The sequence below is a fragment of the Piliocolobus tephrosceles genome, chromosome 12 (assembly GCF_002776525.5).
Source record: "Piliocolobus tephrosceles isolate RC106 chromosome 12, ASM277652v3, whole genome shotgun sequence".
Classification (NCBI taxonomy): Eukaryota; Metazoa; Chordata; class Mammalia; order Primates; family Cercopithecidae; genus Piliocolobus; species Piliocolobus tephrosceles.
Genome location: NC_045445.1, coordinates 111,823,356 through 111,846,615, shown reverse-complemented (window position 1 = coordinate 111,846,615; position 23,260 = coordinate 111,823,356). Strand labels below are relative to the sequence as shown.

General features: G+C 36.1%; 1 protein-coding gene across 1 annotated transcript in view; it reads left to right on the top strand.

Annotated features, from left to right (window-relative positions):
* CFAP47 (cilia and flagella associated protein 47) overlaps positions 1–23,260 on the top strand; it is a 409,569-nt gene that overhangs the window by 267,307 nt on the left and 119,002 nt on the right. Inside the window, 1 exon segment of the mRNA XM_031936608.1 lies at positions 21,144–21,272. Coding sequence (XP_031792468.1) covers positions 21,144–21,272 — 129 coding nt within the window.

The window sequence follows — 23,260 nt, the reverse complement described above, 5'->3', positions numbered from 1 at the left end:
ATTAAATGCCTTGAGATAGTCTTCTTTGAGTTAAAACTGCTTGGTTTCTATAATATTCTTGAATGTGGATAGTCATATCTTTCTCTAGGTTTGGGAAGTTCTCCATTTTTATCCCTTGGAATAAACTTTCTACCCATAGTTCTTTGTTTACCTTCCCTTTAAGGCGAATAACTATCTTTCCAAAGGCAGAGGAGCCCCACCTTGTAGCTAGAACCACTGCACGCCATGAGGAATACTGCCAAATGACAGTCAATGTTCCTTTAAAGCCCAAGGACTCTCAAGTCAGCTTGTGGTGAATGCTGCCTGACCTGGGACTCACCCTTCAGGGCAATGGGCTCTCCTCTTGCCCAGGGTAGGTCCAGAAACGTCATCCAGTAGACAAGTCCTGAAATCAAGGACGCCAAGAGCCCCTGTGGCCATGCTGGTACCTAAGGTGCAAGATTATGTCCCTTTTACTTTTCACTCTATTTTTCTCAAGCAGCCACCCTGTAGCCACCACAACTGGTGATGTGCTGAGTCTCACCTGAAGCCAGCAAGTCTCAGAGGCTCACCCAAGGCCCTTGATGTAGCACCTGGGTATTACTGCTGGTTATTCAGGGCCCAAGGACTCTTCAGTTAGCGCGTGATGAATGCTGCCAGGACTGTGTGCTTCCCTCCAATGTATCTGGTTCCCTTCTGACCAAGTGTGTGTCTGGAAATGTCATCTGCGAGCTAGGGCCTAGAATGGGGTCCTCACAACATTGACTAATGCCTTATCCTGCTGTGGCTGAGCTGCTAACCAAAATGCAAGACAAAGTCCTCCCCAGTCTTCCCTCTCCTTTCCTCAAGGGGAAGGAAGGGGTCTCTTCTGGAGCTACGAGCTATGCAGCCTGGGGTTAGGACTTCGGTGATGCCAGCTCTCCCTCACCCAGTTGGTGTCTCAGTAGGTCATGTATACCCCCCAGTCCATTGTCTCTGGGCTAGATCTAGCAGTCTTTATAGCCTATACCGCCTTTCCAGTGTATTTATAGACCCAGCGCAGTTTAGCCCTTAGTTGCAAGGTTTGTAGTAATTCAAGTTCAGACCACTGGGATTGACAATTCCACTCTAGCTAGGGCTGGTTTAAATGCTCCCGCTGTAGGTGGTCATCAGCTGATTTTGGTCAGGTTTTCCTTTCTGCTCTAACAGAAAAGCACTGAGTTAAATGCCCCACAATTGCTGTGCTTTTCCTCCTCCAGCACCCAGAGATGCTCTCTGCTCACTGCCACCATTGCTGTGGGGTGGGTGAGGGGTGGCATTGGAGACTCAAGACTATTTTTTTTCTATTTCTTCAGTGCCTCTTTCACAAATATAATGCCAGGTACTATGAAGGCACACCTGATTTTTTGTTCTTATGAAGGTATTTTTTCTGTGCCGATAAGTGTTAAAATGATGTTGTTGCAGGGGAGATAATCAATGGAGCCTTCTATTCTGCCATCTTGCTCCATCTCTCCCACCTTTGGCTTTCTTCTTTTTGCTTAGGATTGCTTTGACTATTTGGGCACTTTTTTTTGGCTCCATATGAATTTTAAAATAATTTTTATTTCTAATTCTGTGAAAAATGTTGTTGATAGTTTTACAGAAATGACATTGAATCTGTACATTTCTTTGGAACGTTTGGCCATTTTAATAAGACTGATTCTTCCTATGCATGAACATGGAATGTTTTTTCATTTGTGATGTCCTGTGATTTATTTCAGCAGTGTTTTGTAATTCTCATAGTAGTCATTTTTCACCTCCTTGGTAAGCTGTATTTCTGGGTAGTTTATACTTTTTGTGCCTTTTATAAAAAGGACTCTGTTCTTGATTTGGCCCTGAATTAGGACATTTTCCATGTGTAGAAATGCTACTGATTTTTGTGCATTGATTTTGTATCCTGAAAATTTACTGAAGTCATTTATCAGTTCTGGAAGCCTTCTGGTGGTGTCTGTGAGTTTTCTGAGTATAGAATCATATTGTCTGTGAAGAGATTGTTTGACATCCTCTCTTCTGATTTGAATGTCCTTTATTTATTTATTTTGTTTGATTGCTCTGGCTAGGACTTCTAGTATTGTGTTGAAGAGGAGTAGTGTGAGTGGACATCCTTTTCTTGTTCCAATTCTCAAGGTAGATATTTCCAAGTTTTGCCCATTCAGTATGATATTGACTATAGATTTGTTGTACATGGTTTTTATTATTTTGAGATTTGTTCCTTCGGTGAGTAATTTGTTGAGGGTTTTGAATGTGAAGTGATGATGAATGTTATTGAAGGTCTTTTCTTTGTCTCTTATATCTTGATGTGCTTTCTTGCCCTCTAGATTTTGAATTCTGTGTCTGACATTTCAGCCATTTCAATCTGATTAAGAACCATTTCTGGGAAGATAGTGTGTGTGTGTGTTTTTTCTTTTTTGGAGGCCAAAAGATACTGTGACTTTTAGAGTTTCCAGAGTTCTGTGCTGGTTCTTTCCATCTGTGAGGGCTGATGTTCCTTTATCATTTGAAATTGCTGTCATTTGGATGGGCTTTATATTTTTATGGTCATTATCGTCCTCGAAGGTGTGACTGTGGTGCAAGTTGTGTATAGTTGAATGACTTAGTTTCTAGATGCTTTCAGAGGGCCAGTGCTTAATTCCACGTTGCTGGGCTATGTGCTCTATCCACAGAGTGGCTGGTACTGGGTCCATGGCTTTGTCCACTGTTCCCTTGAGGTTAAGCCCCAACTGGGATGGAGGAGCTGAGGCACTACCAGATTATTGGCAACAGCACTCCATAGGGAATGGTGGGGGCACGGTGGGTGTAAATGCTCCAGTGGGGGTGGTGACAGCACTATGGGTAAGAAGTACTCTGGTGGGGGACTTGGGGGTGCCACAGGTGAGAGGCTTTCCAGCAGGGATGCCATGGGTGGGATGCACTCGGGCTGGGTTGATGGTGGCACCACTGGTGGGACACAGTGTGACAGGGGTGGCAGTGTGCTACAGGTGGGATGCACTCCAGCAAGGGTGACACCAGAAGAAAGTACTTGGAGAGGTAGGGGGCCATGGGCTGGAAGCGCTTCAGTGGGCACAGCATGGGCACTATTTGTGGGAGGTGCTCTGACAGGGGCACTGTGGGTGGGAACCCTTCTAGCAGGGGATGCCATGGGCAGAAAGTACTTTGGTGGGACAGTGGTGGTGCCGCAGCTGATTGTGATCCATAGGGACAGTGGTGAGGTTGCAGGCAAATGCCTTCTGGTGGGAGGTTGTCAGCAAAAGTGCTCCAGCGGGGTGACAGGAGGATATGGTTAAAGTGCTATGATGGTAGGTGCTGGCAGGAAACCTTTTTGTAGGGTAGCTGAGGCTGCACTACGTGTAGGCATGGCCTGGCAGAAACTCTGGGAGGGGCTGGAGGTCAGTGGGGCATGCAGATCAGATTCACCCTGGTCCTATGGAAAAGACAGCCCTTCTCTCTCCAGGTCTAGCAGCTTACACATGTCAGACCCACCCCTTTCCTCAGGAGCTGTTCAGGGCCTGGAATGCATCCTGGCACTCAGCAATCAGATGCATGGTTTCCAGCTTCCTCCTCCTTCAGTCTTAACATCTGGGCCCTCTCTTCAACTTCTCTCAGTGCATTCTTTCAGACAGTCTGCTTGAAGCATGCCATATTCCTCAATATTCTGATCTGTCTTGGTGAGAGAAGTTCTTCCTGGCTGTGTCTACTTAGCCATCTTGTCCAAGTCTTTGACATTGAAAGAAACTTATTGACCATAGTACTATAGAAACAGCTGAGATATTATCTAATGTAAATTTTGCTTTTTCTGTGTTTTTCTTTCTCCTCACTGTTCCCTTCTTAATTTGATTTGCAAAAGCCAAAAATGCCAGATGATTATATATACCTCTCTTGACAACTTCCAAACATGATATGGGCATATGGGGGATTTGGAACTTCTTTTGTCCCCTCTCTATTCTAGCTTATTTCAATGAAAAAAAACTAGGTAGAGTGCTATCAATATCTTGGTTGAAACTGAATTTAGATCTTTTTGGCTTTTTGCCGTCACCAATATTGACTGCCATACTCGGTTGATCAAGTGTCATTGGTCTTTGAACATAATCATTGTTTGCTATAAAGTGGTTCATGTTCTTTTAGGTGACAGGCTTGATTTTTAAAAGCAAGACCTTGAGGCATTGTGGAGATCGTATATTTGGTATTCCTGGATGCTCTCATGGCCCTTTGGACATTTTTCTTTTCTTTTATGATTTTAGCTTTCCCAGGTAGCCTATACTCTGATGGTTCATGATGGCATTACCCTAGAGGGTTGGTGAGCACTAGACCTTTTCTTTCTGACTCTTGATACCAAAATCAAGATGAATATTAATTCTATCCCCAAGTTGTACTCACATGATTGTCTAGAAATGAATTCATTTGTGTAAATAGATCTACAAGTGATGTCACATACAGCATTTTCTGCCTTTATATAAGATGATCTGTCCTCTGATTGCTAGCCTGGCCTTGGCCTCCAGACCAACACCTGGCATACAACTGCAGGTGTCCAGTCAACAACAGAAGAATAGAAGAAGCAATGCATTTTCAAAAATAAAGTTCCTCCCAATATATTTTAAAAGTTACTTAGTATTGCAATAATAAGAGTACAAAAAAATATGAGAACAAGGAAGATTTACTTGCTTGAAGAAAAGTAAATTTGAAACTGCCTATACTCTGTCATGCTGAAGGAAAGACATTCCTGTAACTTAATTGTTTGCCATGAGGTCCAACTCTCACTTGTAATTTTGGATTATATATTAGATAATTAATTCTTGCTGGAAGTGAAGGCTATAGATGCTCTATTGAATATAAATTTGTGTTTCTTTAGGAAGAAGGTTCTAGTGGCTGATGAATCCACCCATTATATTCTAGAGAAAGTCTTTATCTTTGAATTTTGAGCTACTAAGATAGGTTTAGCATTTTTATTAAGAAAATTAAACTTCTCTCTTTATGTGTGTGTGTGTGTGTGTGTGTGCGCGCATGTCTGTCTGTCTGTCTCTCTATCTGTCCTGCTTGCTCAATCAAAAGAATTTGTGTATGTTGTGGCAAGTTATTTACAGTCAAATGAAAATGTGATTTGGCAGGTCATTGGTTTTTCTCATGTAAGACATAAGAATCTCAGATATAGCGGTCACATAATCACAGATACAAGAGTTTATTGTAAAGTATTTCAATATATTTTTTTATTAGAAACTTTTCAAATTTAAAATACCCTTCAATGATACTTTTCTAAATGTCAGGATTTAAGCATGAACTATTGAATTTACTAATTCAGTTAGATAATTTTTCAGAAATTCTGAAACTTCAGAAGAATTGGCTCTTAAATCTTTTTAAAATATGTCAGTATTTCAAAAAGGGTTGCAAATATTGATAAACCTTTGACTCTGACTACTCTTTACGCTTTTGTGAAAAGTTATCTCCCTGTGGTTATGGCATGGATAAGGACCAAAAGTTTCTTTTAATACTAAAATTCATTTTATAGCTCATGTAAAAGTAATTCATAGAAAAAAGTTACACTAAAATGAAAGAAAAATAAATGAAAACTTTACACAGAGGCTTAGAAAGCCACCTTCCTAAGTGTAGTGAATCTAAACAAATGATCAGACAATTCAATTCAATTGGATACCAATGAGACATACTTGACTTTAAAGACCTAAGAGGAGAGGTCAACTGACAGAGATTTTAGATAGATAGATACAAACAAATACAGGTGATAGACACATAGATTAAAGTTCTTCTGGATGTATAAATATGGTGGCTTCAGTCATTGTGCGTTAATTTTCTTGCACGTGACATTGCTTAGTGTTAGAAAGATCCATATAAGTGACTGTTAACTACATTTTTGCACTCTGTACAGTATTTCTGATTTGAGGTAACATTTCTCAATTCCTGTCATACTGCTGAGCAGTGCTTGCTGGGAGGGATGGGTATAATTTCTGAAACATGCAGTGTATTTTTTAACAGCTTTATTGTTGTGTAATTGAAATACAATAAATTGTGGATACTTAATATATCGACTTTGAGAAATTTTAACACATATATATGCCTATGAAGCCATTGAGATAGTAAGTATAACTGTCACTCCAAAAAGTATTGTTGTGCCCATTTTTAATCCCTTTTCCTCTCCCTCTCATATGCTAAGCTACGCTTGCCTTAGGCAACCAGTTATCTGTTTTCAATCAGTTTATATGCATTTCAAACATTGTATATAAATGAAATCATACAGTGTGCACAGTTTTATGCTGTTTTGCTTTGTGCAAAATGATTATTCTAAGATCAATCTACATGATAAATAAATCAATAGTTTATTCCTTTTAATGCTGAGTAGTATTTAATGGAGGATATACCACAATAATTTGTTTATCCATTTACCTGTTGATAAACATTTGGTTTTTTTCCCTATTTTTTGGCAATTAAAAACATAGCTGCTATGAACATTAATGTATAAGTCTTTGTATAGACATATGCTTTTATACCTCTGAAGGAAATAACTTATGAATGCAATGTTTAGATCATATGGTAATTGAGTTTATACTGTTTAAAGAAACTGCCAGATAGTTTCCCAAATAGTGTTTCTTTTTCCATTTCTCACAACAGTGTATGAGAAATCCAGTTCCTCCACATTCTTGACCATACTTAATAGGGTTACACATTCTAATTTTAACCATTTTAATTTGTAGATATTGCTATCATAGTGTGGTTTAAATTTTCATTTCCATAATGAATAATGCCACTGAGCATCTTTACATGTCTTTGTTTGTCATCCATGTATCTTCTTTACTAAAATGCCTTTTAAAATCCTTTACCTATTGTTGCTCCCCCATTGGGTTACTTTTTATTGTTGAATTTTGAAAGTTTGACAATATGTGTGTGTGTGTGTGTGTGTGTATATATATTATGTATATATCAGATACAACAAACATGTATTTGATAAAGGATTTGTGTCTAGTATGTATATATTATATATAGTATATATAATATAGTGAATATATATAATTATATATTATATACATATTCTGTACACAAATCCTTTATCAGATACATGTTTTTATATGTCGTATATGTATAATATAGTGAATATATATGCTTATATACATATGCTGGACACAAACTGTTTATCAGATACATGTTTTTATAAACTTTTTTCTAGTCTGTGGCTTACCTTTTTTTTATGAGGTCTATTGAAGAGCAGGAGTTTTTTATTTTGATGAAATGTAATGAATTACTTTTTTCTTACATGAACCAGAAGGAAGCACGTGGTTTTAATAGCTATCTGAACCATCACTGAGTTAACATTTTGCCCCAGCCTCTGTTTTTCATCAGCCATGTAATTTTCTTTTTCTCACCTTGCTGTTTTGGTCCCCTAATGAAGGGGCAATAAAACAAAGGAAAGTGGGTTAAAAGGGGTTAAAAGTAAGCTTAAAATGAAGGGTGGAAAAAAGAAAGGGACAGAAGGAAGAGAAAATTTAGTGGAAGATTTTTTGGGGCATTATAGTCTTGCTTCAGTGATTTTATAGATTTTTGTAGGGTAGTATGATATTAGAGAAACAAAACTTTATTCAAATTTATTTGATCATATGTAATACAATGTTCACAGAGAAGATACTTATACCAAAACTTCTTGACGGAACTAATTTGCTTCCATGGTTCACAAATTGATGAAATCCCAGCCATACAGAGATTTTCCTTAACAGTACATCTCCTTAGCAGTTGGAGGCAATGGAGCATGCAGTCAACTGGCTTTTGGCAATTTTCTGAGGGATGAGAGTTTAGGTGATTAATGTGCAGTATCTGAGCTCTCTCTCTTTGGGTCAAATCCAGTGTTATGTAAGGACAAGTGTACTTCAAAACATTTATGAAAATGCATATTATGAAAAAATCTATTCATGGGTTTCAAAATACTTTTTGCACCAAAATAAACTCATACTAACTTGACATAACATATCTAAATAGGACCTAGTTTGAGATGCTAAGTAGGCTGAGACATCGTTTGGAAGAGACTCTATGAAAGCAATATGAATTCTGCTAATATTGAAATAAGAGCAAACACCAAATTTATGGTGAAGCTTTAGTGGAAAAAAATAGTGAAATCATTAATGCTTTACAGAAAGTTTAAAGGAACAATAACCCAAAGAAATCAGCAGTTTACAATTGGGTAACTCATTTTAAGAATGTACAAGATGATGTTGAAAATGAAGTCCACAGTGGCAGGCACATCAATTTGAGAGTAAAAATTCATCCTGTTTGAGTCCTAATTGAATAGGACCTACAGTTACTAGCAAAAACAATAGCCAACACTATAGACATATTAATTTGTTTAACTTATGGAATTGTGACTGAAAAGTTAAAGTTGACAAAGTTTTTACTCGATGTGTGCCAAAACTGTCACACCCAGATCAGCTGCAAACAAAATCAGAGCTTTCAATGGAAATTTTAAACAAATGAGATCGAGATTCTGAAGCATTTCTTCAAATAATTGTAACAGGTAAAACATGGCTTTACCAGCAAAATCTTGAATATGAAGTAAATTAAAGCAAGAGGTGGAAGTAGACCAGTTAAAGCAAAATATGAGAGCAAAGGTCGTGGCAACAGTTTTTTGGGATGCTCAAGGCATTTAGCTTGTTGACTTTCTGGAAGGCCAAAGAACAATAAAATTTGCTTATTAAGAGAGTGTTTTGAGTAAGTTATCCAGAACTTCAGCAAAAAAATGCTCACATAAGCTTATCCAGATGGTTCTTCTGCACCATGACAATGCACCTGCTCATTCCTCTCATCAGACAAGGGCAGTTTTGTGAGACTTTCAACAGGAAATCATTAGGCATCTGCCTTATAGTCTGGATTTGACTCTTTCTGACTTCTGACTTTTTTTCCTCTTATCATAAAAAAATCTTTAAAGGGCAGCATTTTTCTTCAGTTAATAATTAAGAAAGACTGCTTTGACGTGGTTAAATTTCCAGGACCCTCAGTTTTCTTAGGGATGAACTAAATGGCTGATACCAGCACTTACAAAAGTGTCTTGATTTTGATATAGCTTATGTTGAGAAATAAAGTTTATATAATTTTTATTCTTATCTTGTAATTATAGTTTTCCATAAACTTTTTGAAGTTCCCTCATATGTGAGTGATTTTTATATTTTTCCAATCAAAAATTATATTTATTCTGTAGTATATTTTGTGATATTCAAACACAATTTAAATTATAATTTCTCATATTATGTGCCAGGGAAATATATATACCTTTGCCACTTACTAACTGTGTGATCTAAGCAAAGTTAGACAACCTTCCCTAAGCCCAGGTTCTTCAGCTTTAAAATGAGCCCAACGAGTAATTAACTCATATATTTCTTGCAAGAGTTAATTAAGATGATGAACAGGAACCATTTAGCGTATGCCTAGCACACAGTAAGCATTCGATAAATATTTTTAAAAGAAAACCCATGAATACAAAATTATGTTTTCCAGCCTTTAAACTTGAGGCTTTTATATACTTAGAGAGAAAATATATACTTAGAGAGAAAAAACTTGATTCCTGTTACATTTTTTCCCCTCATAGTCTATTGAGACAAGCTGAAAATCTCCAGTAATTCAATGATGCTGTTATCTTAATGTGGGGAGTTGCTTTTAGATACTAGTATTATTACTGTCATATTTATAGTTTTACCAAAGCAGTCTAATCATTTTCCTATTACTTTGACAAACTCAAGCACCTACAAACCAAGTTTTATATTTATTTTTGTTTTATATTTGTTATATATTTGTTTTATATTTATTTTTGTTTCCTGTTGGAACAATTTACCTTACCCTGAAGAGTGGAATATAGGAAACAAAAAGATAGCATGTACATATGTTGTGAAAAAAAGTTACCATGTTTTGGAAAGCATATTATTCTCATCATCATTATTTGCTGCATTTCATTTGAAGATTTACTGCTGACAATCAGGTTGCTAAGTATAATGTTATTCATTATAATATGTGACAAGAATTTGACTGTCTCTTCCACCGTAGCTAATTAACAATAAAAAATAAATGTAAAATGAAAAGAAAAAAATGTTTAGAAACAAAATTAAATTGACATTGTCAAGAAAAAGGTTTTTCACTAGAAAAAAATCTAGACAAATTAATGGCATACTTCTAAGATATATTGTTTAAAAATGTTCCTTCAATTAAAACATGAACTACTGAGTAAACACGTACTTGCTTCTGTAGTTCTCTTTACCAATTTTTATTTTTTGCCATAAATAGTTAACTATTTCTCATTCTGTTCTATAATATACGGTCTTGTAATACTCATATAGGGCTTTTTAATTGTTTTACAAATGAATGCCCAATTTCTATTTGTTAAGGGATAATAAAACGTAATAAACTTTAAATGAGTGAGTTAGGGGAAAGAAAACTATGCTGAGTCTATAATGGACTGAAATTAGTGAGAATGGAAAATATGTGCTTTTAATTTGTGAGAGTACAGATGGTCCTGGAGTTATAATGTTTCTACTTATGATTTTTCAACTTTATGATGGTGCAAAAGCAATACACATTTAGGACACTCCTTGACTTATGATGGGGGTTATGGCTGTGTAAACCCATTGTATATTTACAAAATATGGTAAGTTTAAAGTGCATTGTCAACTTATGATATTTTTAACTTATGATCATTTTACTGGGACATAAGCCTCATTGCAAATTGAGGGGCATCTATACTTGATAGTATTTGAAATACTGGTTAGATTACTTTATTAATTAAGGCAAGCATATTGTGTAACATATGTAGTTTATGCAAATATTGACTTTATCTGACTGAATTGTTTTCTTAATTTCCTACTCAAATTGTTCATTGCTAGTGTATAAAAATGTATGATATTGGATGTTGATTTTGTTCATGAACATGTGCTGAATGCTTTAACAAGTTTTTATGTGGAATCCTTAAAGTTTTCTGTATATAGCATGTCATATAAAAAGAAAAAAATATTTTTTCTTTCTAATTTGGATGCCTCTATTACTTTTTTTCATAACTCCTTTGCCTAGAGCACCCAGTACTATATTGGATAGAAGTGGAAAAAATACGGCATCCTTGTCTTGTTTCTGATCTTAGAGGAAGAGCTTTCTGTCTTATACCTTATATATGATGTTACATGTGAGTTTATCCTACATTGCCATTATCGTGTTTGGATGTTTCCTTCTATTCCTAGTTTATTGAATTTTTTTTTTAATCATAAAAGGGAGTTGAATTCTGTCAAGTGCTTATTTTTCTTTTCTTTGCTTTGCTTTTTTTTTTTTTTTGAGACAGGGTCTCACTCTGTCCTCGGGCTGGAGTGCAGTGGCACCATCTTGGCTCACTGCAAACTCCACCTCCTAGGCTCAAGTGATTCTACTGAGTAGCCGGAACTACAGGTGGGTGCCACCACACCAGGCTAATTTTTGTATTTTTTGTAGGAACGGGATTTTGCCATGTTGCTCAGGCTAGTCTTGAAATCCTAGGTTTAAGCTATCCACCCTCCTCAGCCTCCCAAAAAGTGCTCGGACTACAGACATGAACCACCACACCTGACCTGAATTTTGTCAAAAGTTTTCTATGCATTGAGATCATTGTGTGTGTGTGTGTGTGTGTGTGTGTGTGTGTGTGTGTGTTCCTACATTCTATTACTGTGGTATATTAAATTGATTGATTTTTGTATGTTGAATGACCATTCATTAATTCATTCTGGAAATGAATTTCATTTGATCATAGTGTATAATCCTTTGGCTATGTTGCTGAATTCAGTATGCCAGTGTTTTGTTAAGGATTTCTGCATGAATCTTCATAAGAGATATTGAACTTTAGTTTTCTTTGCTTGTAGTGTCTTTGGTTTTGGTATCAGGACAATGTTAGCCTTCTAGAATGAGTTAGTAAGTATTCCCTCCTCTTCAAATTTTTGTAGGTGTTTGAGAAAGATTGATGTTAATTCCCCTTTATTAAATGTTTAGTAGAATTCAACAGTGAAGACATCTGGTCTTGGGGTTTACTTTGTTGGAAGGATTTTTATTACCGATTCAATATCCTCACAGTTTTGTATCTATGCAGATCTTCTATTTCTTGAAGAGACAGTTTTAGTAGATTGTGTGTTTCTAAGAAATTTTCCATTTAATCTAAAGTAATCAATTTTTTGGTGTACAATTCATAATATTCTCTTATAATCATTTTTATTTTGGTAAAATAGATAGCATAAAAACATATTTATATATGTGTATATATATATCTTAATTCATGTCACTAGTCATGCATATCAAGATGGAAATCAAGTTCCTCTTGTTTTACATTTATGAATAATATTTCAACAGCATCTTTGTATATAACTCTTCACTGACTGTGCTAGTTTACCTGTAGGGATAAAATTTAATATGCAAGTTATTTATAGGATAAGTAACAAAATTGATATGTCAAACGGGATATACACTTTCAAGATTGTGGATTTTGCAAAATAACTCTCCAAAAAAATACCCATTTTTACTCTCACTACCAGTGTTTGAGATCAGGGCTGTCACTCAATATTTTTATCCAAGGTGAATGTTACCAAAGGTGTTAAGAATTGCCAATTTGAAAGAAAAATCTCTTTTTTTTTTATTTTTGGAGGGGAGTATAAGTAATTTGAATCTATATTTCCATATAATGTGTTTATTAAATTTTAGTATAAGTGTTATTTTAGCTTTAAATATTAAATTACAACTTTTGCTCTCTACCTTTAATGCTCTCTAAAATTTTAAGTAGCATGACAATATTCTGTTATTTACAGATTTGCTTAGGTCAGTGTCAGGTATGTTTTGAGTCATTTTTGGTAATTTATGTTGCACATTCCATCCAGAGTTTAGAACTAAGCCTAGAATAATATTAGTATGCGTGTGTACATAAACATAAAAAATAAACATACAAATACATATCTACACACCCATTAGAAAGAATTGGTTCTCGGATTTATGTGAAAGTTGAACAACTAGATTAATGTCCAGAAGTAATTGAGAAGGAACAACAATACACCATGTGTGAAATTCTTAAATATAGGATGGTGATCTTGAGTCTAGTACATGACTACCCACGGATGATGGCAGGCAGCATAGTCTAATGTCATGCTTTTAAAAGAAGCCTGGAATTTTGAGGGAATTGGGAGGAGAAATATTCTAGAGGCAGCAATGCAGAAAAAGAATACTTCCCAGAGTTCCATGACTGTGGGACAATGAGAGGACTGCAGTGAGAACCTTCCTGTGGCTTCTTTGCACACAATTTCTTACAGTATATTCTTAATCTGATTTAATTTGTTTTGCTACTATAGAAGAAATTATTTAATTTCATGGATATGTATAGTAAATTACTCACATTTAGTTTCATAATAGCAGTTATATTCCATATAAACATAAAAGTGATCCAATAATGGCCAAATGAAGCTGACAATGAATATAAGATGTCACATTGTCTTGTCAAGTCTCTATCTTCTGTCTTTTAAAATGGAAAAAAAAAAAAAAACCCAGCAAATGTTCTATTGATGATAGTAAATGTTATGTCTTACAAGTATTCAAAGCCCATAGCAGGCATGATCTGTGCCTGGAAGAATTCATGGCCTGTTCCTGTGGCTTGCTGTCACTGCATTGGACAGTGAGGACATATATGTACCTGAGGACAATGCATTTTTAAAAAGAAGTGGATTTCAAACATTTTTATCTAAGACCTAGAACAAAAACATTGATTTTACAGTGTGACTCAATAAACACAAACATATACATATTCTCTATTATATGCACAGCTACAAATAAAACAGAAACAAAAATTGTATGAAACAATACTTTCTTTACTACATAGAATGTGTTTTCAGTTTAATGTCTGTGCTGTCCAGTATTAAAGATACTGGAAACAAGTGACTATTTCAATTTCAATTAATTAAAACCAAATAATATTACATTAGCCATATGTGGCTATTGGCTATCATATTGGATAGCACAAATATAGAATATTACCATCATTGCATTAAGTTTGATTGGAAAGCTCTAGGTCTGTTCTATTATATTCTGAAATAATTTCATGAATCGCTGTTGAGTTGAAAGCTGAGGTTTAAATATGTAAAGAGAGTCAGCTTGGGAAATGTATATTTAAATACATTCACACACTGAATTACTGAGATTGTTTTCAGGACAGTGGATTAACCATAAAAATATTTCTGTGGGTACAACATGCAAATGCCGAAAATGCTTTCTCTATAACAACACTATACAATATAAATAAAACATAACCATTATGTAATTTTAAAAATTATAGTAATCATATAAAAAGAAACATGAAATGAATTTTAAAATATTTTTGTATATCCAAATGTATAATTTCTTTTCTTTTTTTATTATACTTTAAATTCTAGGTTACATGTGCACAACGTGCAGGTTTGATACATAGGTACACATGTTCATTTCCCACCTATAAGTGAGAACATGCAGTGTTTGGTTTTCTGTCCTTGTGATAGTTTGCTGAGAATGATGGTTTCCAGCTTCATCCATGTCCCTGCAAAGGACATGAACTCATCCGTTTTATGGCTGCATAGTATTCCATGGTGTATATATGCCACATTTTCTTAATCCAGTCTATCATGGTTCCAAGTCTTTGCTATTGTGAATAGTACTGCAATGAACGTATGTGTGCATGTGTCTTTATAGTAGTATAGTTTATAATCCTTTGGGTATATACCCAGTAATGGGATTGCTGGGTCAAATGTATTTCTAGTGCTAGATCCTTGAGGAATCGCCACACTGTCTTCCACAATGGTTGAACTAGTTTACACTCCCACCAACAGTGTAAATGCATTCCTATTTCTCCACATCTTCTCCAGCATCTGTTGCTTCCTGACTTTTTAGTGATCACCATTCTAACTGGTGTGAGATGGGCTCTCATTGTGGTTTTGATTTGCATTTCTCTAATGACCAGTGATGATGAGCATTTTTTCATATGTCTGTTGGCTGTATGAATGTCTTCTTTTGAGAAGTGTCTGTTCATATCTTTTGCCCACTTTTTGATGGGGTTGTTTGTTTTTTTCTTGTAAATTTGTTTATGTTCTTTGTAGATTCTGGATATTAGCCCTTTGTCAGATGGGTAGATTGCAAAACTTTTCTCCCATTCTGTAGGCTGCCTGTTCACTCTGATGGTAGTTCACTCTGGTGATAGGGTTTTCTAAATATACAATCATGTCATCTGTAAACAGGGACAATTTGACTTCCACTTTTCCTGATTGAGTACCCTTTATTTCTTTCTCTTGACTGATTGCCCTGGCCAGAACTTCCAACACCATATTGAATAGGAGTGGTGAGAGAGGGCATCCTTGTCTTGTACCAGTTTTCAAAGGGAATGCTTCCAGTTTTGCCCATTCAGTATGATATTGGCTGTGGGTTTATCATAAATAGCTCTTATTATCTTGAGATACGTCCCATCAATACCTAGTTTATTGAGAGTTTTTAGCATGAAGGGCTGTTGAATTTTGTCAAAGACATTTTCTGCATCTATTGAGATAATCATGTGGTTTTTGTCTTTGGTTCTGTTTATGTGATGGATTACATTTATTGATTTGTGTGTATCGAACCAGCCTTGCATCCCAGGGATGAAGTCAACTTGATCACAGTGGATAAGTTTTTGATGTGCTGCTGGATTCAGTTTGCCAGTATTTTATCGAGGATTTTCACATCGATGTTCATCAGGGATATTGGTCTTCAGTTCTCTTTTTTTGTTGTGTCTCTCCCAGGCTTTGGTATCAGGATGATCCTGGCCTCATAAAATGAGTTAGGGAGGATTCCCTCTTTTTCTATTGATTGGAATAGTTTCAGAAGAAATGGTAACAGCTCCTCTTTGTACCTCTTGTAGAATTTGGCTGTGAATCCGTCTGGTCCTGGACTTTTTTTCGTTGGTAGGCTGTTAATTATTGCCTCAATTTCAGAGCCTGTTATTGGTCTATTCAGAGATTCAACTTCTTCCTGGTTTAGTCTTGGGAGGGTGTATGTGTCCAGGAATTTATCCATTTCTTCTAGATTTTCTAGTTTATTTGCGAAGAGGTGTTTATAGCATTCTCTGATGGTAGTTTGTATTTCTGTGGAATTGGTGGTAATATTCCTTTTATCATTTTTTATTGTGTCTATTATTTAATTCTTCTCCCTTTTCTTCTTTATTAGTCTTTCTACTGGCCTATTAGTTTTGTTGGTCTTTTCAAGAAACCAGCTCCTGGATTCATTGATTTTTTGGAGGGATTTTTGTGTCTCTATCTCCTTCAGTTCTGCTCTGATCTTAGTTATTTGTTGCCTTCTGCTAGCTTTTGAATCTGTTTGCTCTTGCTTCTCTAGTTCTTTTAATTGTGATGTTAGGGTGTCAATTTTAGATCTTTCCTGCTTTCTCTTGTGGGCATTTAGTGTTATAAATTTCCCTCTACACACTGCTTTAAATGTGTCCCAGAGATTCTGGTATGTTGTGTCTTTGTTCTCATCAGTTTCAAAGAATATCTTTACTTCTGCCTTCATTTCATTATTTACCCAGTAGTCATTCAGGAGCAGCTTGTTTAGTTTCCATGCAGTTGTGCAGTTTTGAGTGAGTCTCTTAATCCTGAGTTCTAATTTGATTGCACTGTGGTCTGAGAGACATTTTTTGTGTGTGTGATTTCTGTTCTTTTATGTTTGCTGAGTGCTTTACTTCCAACTATGTGGTCAGTTTTGGAATAAGTGCGATGTGGTGCTGAGAAGAATGTATATTCTGTTGATTTGGGGTGGAGAGTTCTGTAAATGTCTGTTAGGTCTGCTTGGTGCAGAGCCAAGTTCAATTCCTGGATATCTTTATTAACCTTCTGTCTCATAGATCTGTCTAATATTGACAGTGGGGTGTTAAAGTCTCCCATTATTATTGTGTGGCAGTCTAAGTCTCTTTGTAGGTCTCTAAGGACTTGCTTTATGAATCTGGGTGCTCCTATATTGGGTGCATATATATTTAGGATAGTTAGCTCTTCTTGTTTAATTTCTCCCTTTACTATTATATAATGGACTTCTTTGTCTCTTTTGATCTTGTTGGTTTAAAGTCTGTTTCATCAGAGAGTAGGATTGCAACCCCTGCTTTTTTTGCTATCCGTTTGCTTGGTAGATCTTCCTCCATCTCTTGATTTTGAGCCTATATGTGTCTCTGCACATGATATGGGTCTCCTGAATACAGCACACTGATGGATGTTGACTCTTTATCCAATTTGCTAGTCTGTGTCTTTTAATTGGGGCATTTAGCCTATTTACATTTAAGGTTAATATTGTTATATGTGAATTTGATCCTGTCATTATGATGTTATTTTGCCCGTTAGTTGATGCAATTTCTTCCTAGTATTGATGGTCTTTACAATTTGGCATGTTTTTGCAGTGGCTGGTACCAGTTGTTCCTTTACATGTTTAGTGCTTCCTTCAGGAGCTCTTGTAAGGCAGGCCTGGTGGTAAAAAAAATCTCTCAGCATTTGCTTGTCTAAAGGAAGGTTAGTTTGGCTGGATATGAAATTCTCGGTTGAAAATTCTTTTCTTGAAGAATGTTGAATATTGGCCCCCACTGTCTTCTGACTTGTAGAGTTTCTGCCAAGAGATCCACTGTTAGTCTGATGGTCTTCCTTTTGTGGGTAACCCGACCTTTCTCTCTGGCTGCCCTTAACATTTTTTCTTTCATTTCAACCTTGATGAATCTGACAATTATGTTTCTTTGGGTTGCTCTTCTTGAGGAGTATCTTTGTGGTGTTCTCTGTATTTTCTGAATTTGAATGTTGGCCTGCCTTGCTAGGTTAGGGAAGTTCTCCTGGATAATATCCTGAAGAGTGTTTTCCAACTTGGTTCCATTCTCCCTGTCACTTTCAGGTACACCAGTCAAATGTAGATTTGGTCTTTTCACGTAGTCCCATATTTCTTGGAGGCTTTGTTTGTTTCTTTTTACTCTTTTTTCTCTAAACTTCTCTTCTTGCTTTCTTTAATTAATTTGATCTTCAATCACTGACACCCTTTCTTCCACTTGATTGAATCGACTGTTGAAGCTTGTGCATGCGTCTCGTAGTTCTCGTGCCATGGTTTTCAGCTCCATCAGGTCATTTAAGGTCTTCTCTACACTGTTTATTCTAGTTAGCCATTCATCCAATCTTTTTTCAAGGTTTTTGGCTTCCTTGCAATGGGCTCAAACATCTTCCTTTAGCTCGGAGAAGTTTGTTATTACCGACCTTCTGAAGCCTACTTTTGTCAGCTCGTCAAATTCATTCTCCATCCAGCTTTTTTCTGTCACTGGCAAGGAACTGCAATCCTTTGGAGGAGAAGAGGCACTTTGGTTTTTAGAATTTTCAGCTTTTCTGCTCTGGTTTCTCCCCATCTTTGTGGTTTTATCTACCTTTGGTCTTTGATGGTGATGACCTATAGATGGGATTTTGGTGTGGATGTTCTTTTTGTTGATGTTATTCCTTTCTGTTTGTTAGTTTTTCTTCTAATAGTCAGATCCCTCAGCTGCAGGTCTGTTAGAGTTTGCTGGATGTCCACTCCAGACCCTGTTTGCCTGGGTATCACCAGTGAAAGCTGCAGAACAGCAAGTATTGCAGAACATCAAAAATTGCTGCCTGATCCTTCCTCTGGAAGCTTCGTCCCAGATGGGCACTGGCCTGTATGAGATATCAGTCAGCCCCTGCTGGGAAGTGTCTCCCAGTTAGGCTACATGGGGGTCAGGGAACCACTTGAGGAGGCAGTCTGCCCGTTCTCAGAGCTCAAACACCATGCTGGGAGAACCACTGCTCTCTTCAGAGCTGTCAGACAGGGATGTTTAAGTCTGCAGAAGTTTCTGCTGCCTTTTGTTCAGCTATGCCCTGCCCACAGAGGTGGAGTTTACAAAGGCATCAGGCCTTGTTGAGCTGTGGTGGGCTCCACCCAGTTTGAGCTACCCTGGATGCTTTGTTTACCTACTCAAGCCTCAGCAATGGCGGACACCCCTCCCCCTGCCAGGCTGCTGCCTTGCAGGTCGATCTCAGATTGCTATACTAGCAGTGAGCAAGGCTCTGTGGGCGTGGGACCCACCAAGTCAGCCGTGGGATATAATCTCCTGGTGTGCCATTTGCTAAGACTGTTGGAAAAGCACAGTATTTGGGCAGGAGTTTTCCGTTTTTCCAGGTACAGTTTGTCATGGCTTTCCTTAGCTAGGAAAGGGAAATCCCCCAACCCCTTGTGCTTCCCAGGTGAGGCGATGCCCTGCCCTGCTTCGGCTCACCCTCTATGGGCTGCACCCACTCTCCAACCAGTCCCAGTGAGATGAACCAGGTACCTCAGTTGGAAATGCAGAAATCACCTGTCTTCTGCATCGATCACACTGGGAGCTTGCAGACTGGAGCTGTGCCTATTCAGCCATCTTTGAACAGACCCCAAATGTATAATTTCACAACATAGCTAATATACAATTATTAGTAGTATGTTTTACATTCTATTTTACACAGTCTGTGGAATACAATGTGTATTTCACACAACACATCTTATTTAGGACTACCAACATTTTAATTGCTCAGTAGTCACATGTGACTAATGGCTGTCATATTGTACAGGACACGTCTAAAGTTACAACTTTCAGGACTTTTGGTCACCTAACTGTCTGTAAAAATATGGAACACATGAAACATCTGTATTGCCTATCAACACACGAAACACCTGTATTTCTCACCTCCCCCCCAAAACAAGTTAAAATTTTTTTTTTCCAAATTAGGCATTTCTTTCTTTTAGATATCTGTCCTCTTCAAGAGCAGTGTGACCAATAGTATCTTACTGTCCCCTAACCAGGAATAATAAGAACATAAATAAAGATGTTATTTATTGAGTTTTTGCTCTGTGCTTTTGGCTAATTGCTTTCATATGTGTTTCATTTCAAGTTGGTTTTATATATACACACGTTATTATATCTTATTTCAAGATGATTTTACTTCAAGCTCTCTCTCTAAGGAGACCACACTCCAAAAAAATAGAATTTATTAGAAGAAATTCAGGAAGAGTTTTACTCTCAAGTAAAAACTAAGAAAATATTGCTGTTTAATTTTAGTTCTACTTGTCTTTACATTTAAGGAAGTGTGGATGCTACTGTAATTCAACTACACAGTATTTATAGACATTGCTGTAAGCTATTTGATTATGATGCATGACTAGAAACACATAGTTTTGTGTGCAAAGGTTTGTTTATGTCAAGCTGGTATTTAGAGGTCAGGGCCCATTTCTGAATCATTGCCATAAGAATATAAACTTTAAAAATTAATACCAATTTATATAGGTCAATCTTAGTATTAGAAAAATTCCAGAGAGTGATGATTTTTGATAGTAATAACTTTTGATTTTTTTTTGTTTTCTTTTGTTTTTGAGACAGTTTTGTTCTGTTACCCAGGCTGGAGTGCAGTGGTGCGATCTTGGCTCACTGCAACCTCCTCCTCCCAGGTTCAAGTAATTCTCCTGCCTCAGCCTCCCAAGTAGCTGGGATTACAGATGTGTGCCACCATGCCTGGCTAATTTTTGTATTTTTAATAGAAACAAGGTTTCACCATGTTGGCCAGGCTGGTCTCAAACTCCCGACCTCAAGCAGTCCACCCATCTCAGTGTCCCAAAGTGCTGGGATTACAGGCATGAGCCACCATGCTCGGCCTCACTAATAACTTTTATAACAAAGTGTTTAACATTTTATATATTAAATATTTTCAAGAAATTTCATGCTTGGGATATTGTGATATTATATAAAATAAAATAAATGTTATTTTAATAGGGTAATAAATAGAGCATTAAAATGACTTAGAAAGAAAATAAGAACAGTTACCCTAGGGCAATAAGTATTCTGAAAGTTGTTGCATTTATTTCATTTTCTACTTTTTAAAAATTATCTCAGAAGAGCTGTTGAAAAATTACCATTTTAATGGAGATTTTGAAAATATTTCCTTAAACTCTTTCCTTGAGCTTTTCCTTAAAATGTTCTGAATATGTATCAGGTTTAATTCTAATATTGACATCTAGAATTAATTTTTGCTTTATATTAATATGTTTTAAGCTAGAGTAATATCTATAGCTTACCTTTTGTTTTAGAAAACTAAACCCTGATTAATAGGGCATCTTGTACTTTTGTGTTGTAGGTACAGTTACATTTTCTACTATAAGAAGGAAATGTGATGATTGTGAGGACGACACAGATCAAGATCAAGCACTCTCCTGTCTTGATTCAATAACAGAACAATCTAGCATTTTTTATGATGCAGACACGTGTAAGTTTATTATGACAGTTTCACTATTAGTTTGCATAAATCCAAATCATCATTCACTTTTGAATGAAATAGTTTACATGCATAATACATATCCAAATTTGTATTGCATATATCTGTAAGAATTTTAATTCATTATTAACTATATGTAGCATACATTCTGGAGTTCCACTGCTATTAATGTCAATAGTATCAAAATACTTCAGCTGGAAGGGTGCCCACCCTTTCATAATTGTAAAGTTTTACATATTTTTCTGTCACTAAACAAAAGCATATAGCAAATTTCTAATAAAATGTTAATGAGTGTATTGTTTTAATAATGTAATATGCGTTGCTTACTTCAATATAAGAGATACTAGCAATCTTCCTCAGGCCTTGGTAAGTTTGCTGGTAAATCTGAAATCTGCAAGGCAAGCCAGCAGGCTAAAAAGCCAATGTCAATGTTGCAGCCTTGAGTCCAAATTCCCCAGGATAAAACAGGCAGGCTGGAAACTCAGGCAGTATTTCTATGTTACAGTCTTGAGAAAAAATTCTTTCTTTTTGGGGGAACATCAGTGGTTGCACGTAAGGCCTTCAACTCATTGGAGGAGGCCTACTCAATGGAGGATAATTTGCTTTACTCAGATTATACTAACATAAATATTAATCACATTTCTAAAATAGCTTCACAGGAACATCTAGACTAGTGTTTGTTCATACGACTGGGCAGTATAGCCCAGCAAAGTTGACACATGAAATTAAGCATCACAGAATCCATGGACTAAAGAGTGGTATTTAGAAATATTCAGAATGATTTAGGAAGAGAAGTTGGGCCAGTTAGACTACTGCAATGGCAAACTGAGTTTAAAGTGAAGACAACCAGGTCTTTTATGATGATGGTGGTGGTGGAAATATAGAAATATCACTAAAGATGAGAAACATTCCAGAGACTAGCATTGGATGACTGTCCTTATAGAAGCTAATGAAAAAGGGTATTGATTCCAAAAAATAATAATAGAGTTTGTTTGTATTTTTGTCAATAGAAAAAAATAAGACAGAAATTCAGAAAGAAAGAAAAAAGTTTGGGAGACTGTAACACTTAGCAAAGTTTTGTACTTCCTGATGTTGATCTGACATCCAAGACATTTACATAGCAATATCCAGTTGCCAATTGAATCTTTATAGCTGAGACTAGGAGAAAAACAATATTAACATGGGTTGAAAAGGTTTAGGATCTCTTTCAGTGAAATCATGCAGGTGAGACAAAGGAATAGATAATTGCTGTAGATGTGTTATGCTAAAAGTTAAATCTTCATTAATATCTAGGACAGAAGAACCATGAAGGAAAACCTTCATGAGGGGTAAAGTGTTCAGAAGAGTTTGAAGGAAAATCAAAATATTATGATTTTATGTTAATAGGCTAAAAAAGACTGATCTCTAATAAACATACTAACCTACATATTAACAGGTCGAAAGATAGATTAAAAGCTAGGAAAAGTGTACCTGACAACATTTAAGGTATCCCTAGTTCTTCAGACTGGCCTTTTCATATCCTTTCTCTCAGACAGAATTAACTTTTCCCCTATAATAACATGGATCCTTTTTTAAAGACTGCTCCACAGTATATTTATTTTCAATTGAGAAATCTTCTAGCTTTCTTCTCATCAAAGAAATGAAAGCAACACCTAAATCAGAATGTTTTAACCTTCCGATAGGAAAATATGAAAGATAACGGTAACACTCACTGTTAATGAGAATCAGATCAAAAGAGACAATCTCATGCATTACAACAGAAATTTAAATTGATAAAAACTTTTTGAAGAGAACATTTATAGTATGTTTAAAATTTTAATAATTTTTTATCTTCTTCAATCCAATGATTCAGTCTAAGGAATTTGTTAGAGTATTCAAAGATATACAAAAAATACGATATTTAAGAATGTTTCTTATGGGATATATTGAATAATTGAAACTAAAGTTTTAATAGTGAATATTTTCTGAATAATATAAAT